We start from the raw sequence: 10,378 nt of genomic DNA on the forward strand, positions 1-10,378 counted from the left end.
CCCTTCACCTATATCTGGCATTTCTCCCCATGCCATCTCTCATTTTTTAGTGTAACTGTATATATACACCCTTAGAGAGTTAAGAAAAATTGGAAATTCCGTAGAACTCACTGAGGAGTCAGTGATTCCAGCAAGGAGGAAGTAGATGTTTTGAAGACATCATCAAGCCTACAAGTCAGTTTAACATTCCTACCAGACACCAAATAGAAACACTTAATATAGCAACAGCATTGTTTTTCACATGTAAAAAAAAAATTGTATAAGGTGGTTTTTCTGTCATATGTCACGCCATATGTATTATACAACTGAATGGGTAAAGACATATTTGGAAGAGTAGTAAAATCATGGGAATATTCCTCATCGGTTACTTCACAGGCAGCAACCAAAGCAACATTATAGATAAAGAGACAGAGAGGGATTGTTTGAAAAAATTAGAACAAAAAATACAACAGTTCAATGTAATGATTGCAAATTTCAATATATACAATGGCCTTTTAGTACTTTTGCACCTTCCACAAATAGCATGTCTTGCAAAAGCTGAAGTAATCCATTAAAACAATGCTTAAAATGTTCAGACCTTAGATCAAACTTAAAATTCCTTAACCATGTCCTACAGGCATTATAAGAATTGCCCCTAATGATCTTTATTCCTTTATCAAACATCTCACTCCCTTACGACGCTCTTGTCATCCTGGCCCCTTTGCTGTTCATGGAACAATCATTCTTGCTCTTGTAGTCTAACATTTGAACCAACTACGTCCTAGGATGTTTTCCTCCTGACATTTATAGTTTCTCTAAATTCATGTGCATCTCTATTCAAACATCACCTATTTAGAGGGACTCTCCCTGCCCACTCTACCTAAAATACTTACCATCATTCATGTTTCATCTTCTTATCCACCTTTAATTCACAGCAATTTTCCATGGCTATTTGCAAACACATTTATTCATACTGCTTGTGTCCTCCAATTCTTCCTGATTGTTACGTAAGCTCCATGAGGATGGGTATAAAGTCTATTTTTACACATAAAAGGAGCAATTGAAAAAATAAATTACAAAACATTGATTTTAATTTTTATCAGTTCTTACACTTTAGTGGTAGACTGACACTATTAACCTGTTCCAGGAGTTTATCTGTAGATAGTGCTTCATATTTTTTCTTGGTAGGTTACTAATAAATCCACGGGCAAATAAATATTCTAAAAGCTGTAAATATTATGTTGAATTTTTCTTATTACATTAAATATTTAGCTATATTGCATCGTGTGTGTTTTTCTGAAAGCTCATGTTTTAACATGTCTTATCAATTATAAAAATGACTTTAAAATAATACATATATTTGTAATTAAATTATTTAAAACTTTAAGTCGATCAAATCCCAAAAAATTTTGTAATTTAATGCACAAGATAAACTGTACATTTTTGCTTAATGGAGCTAAGCATTTGGTGATCTCATTCAATTATAAGTGCTAATCATAAACATTGATTTAAAAATCAGATGTGGTTCTGATATTTTGAAGTAGTTCTGTTTCAACATTTTTTGCTTCTTCAAATGCAATTGAATTCTGGAATATTAATATCCAATGTGATTGTTTGAATAATCAAAATTAAAGTTATTAAAAATTTGGTATTATAGAGGTATACATATATATCATTCTTAGATATAAAAATAATGAAAAATAGGGCTACATCTACATCATAAAATTTCTAATGTACTTCACTATTTTAGCAAAGTCAGAATCAATGTCAGTTTATATCTTTAAGGTAATTATTTAAAAAGACACATAAGTAATTAAAATAGCTTTTTATAGCTAAGCTAATCATATAAATAATAATGTTGAGTTACAAAATGCAGACATCAAAAGGTTGTATTCCATAGCTAACAGCAAGAACTGATTATTAACACCTATTTGAAATACAGTAACAAAATCACAGTAAGACATTTTATTGATATTTTTAAATCAAATGTTTCTTATAACAAAATCAATGTAACATTTTAAATAGACAGTTTGACCAATGCCTGGCAATTGTCTGAATACATGAGACCAAGCAAAGATTGAAGATAATCAGAAACGGATCCATATGTTTTTCTGTTGATTCCACCTGTAAACTTGTTTATGCAATGCTAATTCCTTGAAGTATTATTGTGTAATTAATATTCCATTATTAATTTTATAATCAATGACTATTATATAACAAAGACAAAGATTAACAGTATTAACACTATTTGGCTTCTAGTGTCTTTTATCTTTTAAAATATACAAATCAAACAGAAAAAAAATCAACTTATAATATTTAATCCATGTTTTAGGGAAAAAATATTCCACCATTTCCTAGAAAGAAAGATTGTACTCAAACCAAAATCTAGGGACTTTACCTAGATGTATCCTATAATTATTATGGATTATTGACTACTGTGTGCGTACCATTTTCTCGCTCCTAGATGAACATGTCTGTTGCATTTTTTCTATGATTTGGGCATGTGGGAGCCAGAAACCTTGTATTTTTATTTCACCATTCTTCAGACCACAAGTAACTGCAACAAAACCTGGAACTTTCCTTTTTCAGCTCCTGGATCTAATTTAGCTTACAAAAATATCCTATATAAGAATCCTGAACCTGACACTAGACTGCCATGAGACTGTTGTTTGCGTTGGGAAGACTGTTGTTTGCATATATTTCATGTCAGAGCAAACAAAATTTATTGCCAGTGGAAAGGATGTGGCTATTTAAAAATTTGGCAAATACCAGGTCCATTTCTCATTAAGAAGTGATGTGTATGGTTCACATCCTCCGCTCCATCCTCACCCCACCTTGAGGTTAAACAGGCTGGTGCATACCTTGAAAATGGAAATTATAAAATATGATTTCTAATACTAGGTCATAAAAGGCCATGAAGTTTCTGTCTTGTTTGCTAGAAATCTCACTTTTGGAGCATTAAGCCACTCTTTCACGATAATGCCTATCTAACTAGTGGCCACAAGTAGGCATTCTGTTAGACAGTCCTAGAGTACCTTATTCATGTCCAGGCTTCTTATAAACTTTGTGTGGAAGCATGAATTAGCTTTTTCCTTAGGACAAGTTTAGCCTTACTTGAAACAGTGTAGCTTTTTCTGGATCTTGTCTGAATGTAACAAGTGTTCAATGAGGATTCTACTTTCTGGCTGTTCAATCCTGAAAGTCTCCTAGTCCTATGTGAAGTCTTGGGAAATTTCAATTCACAGTTCCTCCATTATTTTTCATTTGTCATTATGCATTTTAACCCGGTACATGCAGGACTTAATATTAGTAGCAGAATCGTGGGAACATTTATGTAAATTTCTGGAGCTCTTTTCCTCCTAACTTTCTCTGCACCAGTACTCTGTCCAGCAAATTTCAGGGACCTCAGATTTTCCTAATTTCCTTCCTCAATTCAGCAAAAACATGGAGCTCTGGTTTTCCCTTCCTGCAGACTGGTTTGGAAAATGCTTCCAGGAGAATATCAGGATAGTTATGGGACTCACCCCTTTTTTCTCTCTTCTCTCGCAGATCATAGTCCTATGCTGTGTGTTTTGCAATATTTGAAAAAGTTATTTCATATATTTTATCCAGCATTGAAGTTATTTACAACAGGAGTGAAAGTTCAAACACAGTTACCTCATAGATGGAAGTAAAAGTCTCCAATTGAAATTTAGTAATTATCTGTACCATAGAAATAGGGCTGTGCATAAAGGAAGAATTCCTACAAAATATATTTTATGATTTAATTATCATAGTGGTGTTATGATTTTTGAAAATGTTCCAATATATAGTTTATTCTTTGTTAAATAAAAATTTCAGTAAAACCAAGGGAATCAAATATCATATAATATTACTGAAATACCATTATATATTCCATTAATTTGACATTTTATGTTTTATGAAATCTAAACATTTGGTGAAATCTAAGTATTTAGGTGAAATCTAAATATGAAATTCAAACACTTACAGTGCATTAAATGTAAATTAAAATTAAAATTTTACAATACATGGTATCATTTGGTGTTACAGGTTCAACAAAAGGAGAGGGTATGTATCTCTACATGAAAAGCAAGTAGAAAGAGCAAAAAAAAGCTTAATTGTTCTTTTTGAGAGTCAAGAGATAATTTTAAAGTAACCCAGACTGTCTTTTTTCCCTTAATAGTAAAATATTATTTAACATGTATACACAAATATGTGCATCGTCCACTTTGATGTGTGATTTTTTCTTATGTCAAAATCTGCCTATTTATACAAGTAATGTTGGGAGGCCTGTATGCCAAATACGAAATCTAAACTTAGAATTTACACAAGTAATTTTTATATTTAATTAGTGTGTCATAAAATGATCATAGTCATATTGTTTATGCCTATAGTGAATTCTATATTCAAAATTACAATTGGTCTCATAAAGATAAATGTTTATTGAATAAAGTCTTGACAATCCCCTTAAGGCACTGTTCTTGTGTTTGATTGGTTTCTAAGGACCGCTATCAACAAGCTTGATTTTTTTTTTTTTTTTAATTTCTTGGTGCTCTAATTTTGGGATCTCTACTCCTCCATTTGGTTTAGAGCCGAGAACTGAGAAACAACTAGGAAAACCAACAAAGATTACGGAGAACCCTCAAAAAATGTACTTCAATGAGGAATCCTTCAAGATACAGTTAATTCTTGCAGTGGAAAAATATGTTGGTACTTTCCTTAGCTCAGGAACACTTTCCACAACAAATGTTATATGCAATATTTTGGCTGTTATAGGAAATGCAGGTACACTGTCCATCAATCAGATAACTTTCTCAACATCGTAAAAGTAATCACACAATTTGGTTTGCATCTATTATCAGTGCATGGAATGCTGAGAAACAATTATAAAAGGCAGTTGGGCAGCCGAAATATATACGCCATGCTTTATTCTTTAAATCCTGTGGCAAGTTTTCATCTAAAATGTGTATTACAAACTTCAAATCTTAAGTCTATCGGAAATGACTGTAATCTCTGGAGACACCGAAGAAACAAGAAAACTGCTCTGCACTGAAGGACAAATTTGAAGACCGACATGACATTCGTATTGAGAAAGATATTAGCGCTAGGAAGAAGCGGTTTTTGAAATGTAAATTTTATCAAAATTATATATGCAAAACCTACACAAATGACATATGAGGTTCTTAATCTGTAATAATGAAGAAATTCGATTTTGAGATTTGCAGCCAGAAGACCTTTCTATGAACTAATACTTCTCTCCTTCTAACTGCCAGTCTTTCAATATACTGGCTAGAAGATGTCTTTGCAACCATTATTACTATTAATATCGCTAATAGGGGAAATATTTTTAATATGCTATATTGCTGACCTGGTAAATATTTCCAGGTATAATTGATTTACAATAAGAGGCAATACAGCCCAATAGTGAAAAGCACGCGCTCTGGAGCCAGACTAGATTTAAATCTTTGCTCTAACATTTACTAGGGATGTGATCTTGGCCATATCATTCAAACTCTCTGCGCCTCAGTGTTTTGTCTCTTGAAAAGGGGTGGAGGAGGGGAGATCATCACAGTATCTACCTCACCGAATGTGCCAGGAAAGTCACATTCATAAATATAAATAAAATGCTTAGCACAAAAACTGACAAGCAGCCCTGGGAGTCCGCCGTTATTATTATGCCTTTGCTGTTGTCATTAACGATCTGAAGAATAACCAGCGCTCTATAGGTGTATATCATGATCAGTAAATGAAGATGCTACGGAAAAGAGCATTCAGGAGCCCCTCGGCGCTGGCAGCGGGTTCTCGGAGCCGCGGTGATCCACGCTGGAGACCCACGCTCGCAAGCCCCGGCCTGGCGCCGGGCAGGGGCGCGGCGCTCGATTCCCTGCCCTGCCCCCGCGGCCCCCCCGGTGCGCATGCTCAGCTCCGCTCGGCCCGCGCCCTGGATCGATTCTTTTCTGGGCGGCCGCGGCGACCCCGGGCTGACTTGGGAATGGGAAGCGGCGTCCCCGGAGCTGCTCCCGAGGCGGCGCCGCTGTAAGGAGCAGCCGGGGCGGGGGAGGCGGCTGCGGCTCGCCGGTGAGTACCCGGGAAGCGCCACCATGGGGCTCCGTAAGAAGGGCGCCCGGAACCCGCCCGTGCTGAGTCAGGAGTTCATCCTGCAGAATCACGCGGACATCGTCTCCTGCGTGGGGATGTTCTTCCTGCTGGGGCTCGTGTTCGAGGGCACCGCAGAAGCATCCATCGTGTTTCTCACGCTTCAGCACAGCGTGGCCGCCCCTGCCGCGGAGGAACAAGCCGCGGGATCCAAGTCCCTTTATTATTACGGTGTCAAAGATTTGGCCACGGTTTTCTTCTACATGCTGGTGGCGATCATTATTCATGCCACAATCCAGGAGTATGTGTTGGATAAAATCCACAGGAGAATGCAGTTCACCAAAGCGAAACAAAACAAGGTTAACGAATCTGGTCAGTTTAGTGTGTTCTACTTTTTTTCTTGTATTTGGGGCACATTCATTTTAATCTCTGAAAACTGCCTGTCAAACCCAACTCTCATATGGAGGGCTCATCCCCATAGCATGATGACATTTCAAATGAAGTTTTTCTACATATCCCAGTTGGCCTACTGGTTTCATGCTTTTCCTGAACTCTACTTCCAGAAAACCAAAAAACAAGACATCCCTCGTCAGGTTGTCTACATTGGTCTTCACCTCTTTCACATTACTGGAGCTTATCTCTTGTACTTGAATCATTTGGGACTTCTTCTTTTGGTACTGCATTATTTTGTTGAATTACTTTCCCACATGTGCGGCCTGTTTTACTTTAGTGATGAAAAGTACCAGAAAGGCATATCCCTGTGGGCCATCGTGTTTATCTTGGGTAGACTTGTGACTTTAATTGTTTCTGTGGTCACTGTTGGGTTTCACCTAGCTGGATCTCAGAATCAGAATCCCGATGCCGTTACTGGAAATGTGAATGTGTTGGCAGCTAAAATTGCTGTTCTGTCGTCTAGTTGCACTATCCAAGCCTACATAACGTGGAACTTAATTACTCTCTGGCTTCAGCGGTGGGTCGAGGATTCTAATATTCAGGTCTCATGTATGAAGAAGAAACGATCAAGGTCTTCTAAAAAAAGAACAGAAAATGGAGTGGGAGTGGAAACTTCAAACAGAGTAGACTGTCCACCAAAGAGGAAAGAGAAATCTTCATAATATTTGCAAGCTCATTGATTAATGACTGCAAAGGAATCTGCTCTTTGAGATTTCTTTCTGCACTAGAGATTTTTCCGTTTTCGACAATAGTTCGTGCTCTTTGATTTTTGCTATCGAACTGTTTCATGTCTTTTTTAAAGACATTTGAGGGGAGGGAGATTATTATGAGCGGGGGAAAAAAAAGATTTTGGTTGAGACTAAACTACACATCGTCAAAATAATGTTAAAATAGTTTCGGGGACCGCCACTGTAATTTGTTTTGATTTTTATCCTTTCAACATTTTCCTAATGATTTGCAGAGATAACCACACAGTTTTGCATATCAGTGACACTATTTCTTACTCCCACCAATCTTTCATAATACCAACAAGGTGACCTGCCCTAGCAAGTTTATGTGTTTAATGTTTGCTTTGGGGTAAAATAAACGTACTAAAAAGGTGGAAATCAAATCAGTATTCTCTAGTTGTTAGAATTTATTTTTTAAGAATTTACAACTCAGTCAAGATAGGTAAAATCACCAAAATAATAATGTTCTTCATTTTACAAGTAGTGATTATTAGTGCTATATCTCCATTTTTGAAAAATGTAGTACTAGTGGATAACACATATGGAGGTTTATTGCCATATATATTGCATCAAAGTATCATTCATTAACATAAAAATATTGCTGAAGAGTTAAACCCATTCCCGTCCATTCCACTTGTAAATGGGAATTAATGAAATTAAATATTACTTTAAAAAGAAAATTGGACTTAGTTTTTTTTATATTTCTTTATTAAAAATGATTCTTAATGCGGCCTTCTAAGATCAGTAACCATAGCAGCTTAGAAAAATATTGTTTGTATACCATATTGAAAAATAATACTTGGCATGCGTATAAAAAGAATGTCAGCTAATTACATTTGTAAAACATGAAAATTAGATAGTCACATGAAAGTCTTTTGAAAAATAAGTTATTTATTTTGTTTTCATCTTTAGTTAGGAAAAATTTATTTAAGACATATTTTGAAGATTTTTTACACACATACATATGTATAATCTGTATCTTTGCAGAAGCCAGTAGAAACAATGAGAATTAGTGGGTATTTATACTTATCGCCTCTCAATTCTTATTTCAGTTTTATTTCCATGATATGTCTATATACTTTTTCAATAAGAAAAATTATACTTTACAATATGCTAGGGGAAGGCCATACATTTTCTATTGCTTTGTATTATCCTTTGTAATTTCCTATTTCTTTTTAATTTCCCCTACTGTATCTCTTATCTCTAAATACTTTATAGCCAGCCCTCTCTTTGGTTTGCTTTATGTAATTCAACTCTCCTAAACATAAAGGGCCCTCAAAATTAAGCTTAACATACTTTTATTACAGATCACAGAAAAGCTACTCTTGGCAAAACATTCTTTTTTGTCTGCTTTCAGAAGCAAATATTGAAGAAACAGTTCATTTCTTAGTATAGAATCTATCATCTTACCTATTTTTTTTTCAATTACTGAACAATACTTGTAGCACATGTTGTGAGGTCCAAAGTAAAGCAACTGTTATGCAACTGTAAAACAAAGATTTTTACCTTTTTGTATGACAGAGAGTTATTTCTTTTAAACCATTCTAGCCCATTACCTGTAACCCCACTTCTGGTAACAAAAGTCTTATATGTTTTATACTTCTTTACAAATAAGTGCAGATCTGACTAAACCTGGAAAAATAAAAAATTTTTATCTGATATGATTAACAGTGCCAAGAGTTAAATTTGGCTTGGCAATAAATGTGATTGGTATTTGGCTCAATTTCCCTAGGATTTTACTTGGCTCTAATCACTTAGCTTTTCATTCTACATGGCAGCAAATAACAAAAGCTCTTCTGGGTTTTACTTCTTCAACCCTGTGATGAAGAGGAAGAGGAAAAGCCGAATTTCTAAAATTCCCAGTACACTGGGAGTTAACTTTAGTAAAGTCATTTGATAAAGGAGTATACTGGGCTGAGTGATGTAAGTTAGGTTTAATCCTTCACCTGTGGAAAAAGACAAAGCCCATTGTGTGTGTGTATAAGATATGAGTTCACAAGAAGAAGGAATATTATTGAGAAGAGAAGAGGGATAGATGCTGGCTACATCTCAACTACTCATAATGGTATTCCTACTCAATAAATATTGTCAGAAAATCAATATGTGCCAAATAAATTATGAAAGCAACATAACAAATGAAATTTAGCTCAATACAAATTAGGTATTTCTAAAAATTTGTTCACAGAACATTCATGCTATGATAAACCTCAGTGTGATGATTTGATCTGTGTTAAAATGGAACGCATGAAAACATAAATTTTCGTTTTGATTTGAGTTATTAAAGCGGCATTAGTTAACCCTGTGAAATCTCAAATATCTGATTAAGCACCCCCCACCCACCAAAACTGCAGAAATCCTAAAGCTATATCTAATATTTGTATTTAAAAACTTTCCGATTTATTTGTTTCAAGGTTTATCAAGCTTTTTACTTTAAATAAATCTACAGGTACAGTTTTTCCAGCATGGGGCCAAAGTATAAGTTTATTTTTAAAAAGTGATTCTACCAGCATTTAATTAACAATGTATAGCATTTGTTTTTAAACAAATACTATCAATGGATCATGCAACCTATGTATCTTTTAAGGGACAAACAAGTTTTAGGCCTCATTAATCTCTTACTGATAAGTATAACTATTCATTTATTTCAATAAGAAAAAAATGAACTTATAAAATACTTTTTCATTTCTCTTTCATCAATATTTGTTTATCTGGAGCAGAACCATGCATGCATAATACAGTATTAACTTGGAACAGATTCCAGAAGATTAGAGTTATCAATAATTTAAAGCTTTTTTGAAGACATAAAATATTCTGATATTCTTTTAAGGTGGAAAAATAAAGGTAAAGTTTAAGTTCTAACTCAATTAGATTAAGCGAGAATAATTTGTATAGAGTAACAAAATACTTTTTACCAATGCTTTATGCAGGACGTGTCATATTGGAACAGTTTGTTAGAGGAAGTTCTTGTGGAAAGCCATGCTTGGGAATGTTGCATATGAAACAGGCTAGTACTCGGGCCTTTGCACTGTGGCAGAGAATGCCCTCCACTGGGCGAGCAAACCTTTGTAATCTGGACACAATAGACAGTGTTGGTGAGTGTGCAGAGGTAATTAACTTCTTAC

At 35.0% G+C, this 10,378-nt stretch overlaps 1 protein-coding gene across 1 annotated transcript; it reads left to right on the top strand.

The window, feature by feature from the left end:
• Positions 1-5,894: 5,894 nt before the first annotated feature.
• Positions 5,895-9,887, top strand: TRAM1L1 (translocation associated membrane protein 1 like 1). The gene has a single exon (XM_003929742.4). The coding sequence runs from the start codon at positions 5,895-5,897 to the stop codon at positions 7,188-7,190; it is 1,296 nt and encodes a 431-aa protein (XP_003929791.4). The 3' UTR covers positions 7,191-9,887.
• Positions 9,888-10,378: the final 491 nt, after the last annotated feature.

Source organism: Saimiri boliviensis, chromosome 3 (assembly GCF_048565385.1).
Source record: "Saimiri boliviensis isolate mSaiBol1 chromosome 3, mSaiBol1.pri, whole genome shotgun sequence".
In the NCBI taxonomy this organism is placed as follows: domain Eukaryota; kingdom Metazoa; phylum Chordata; class Mammalia; order Primates; family Cebidae; genus Saimiri; species Saimiri boliviensis.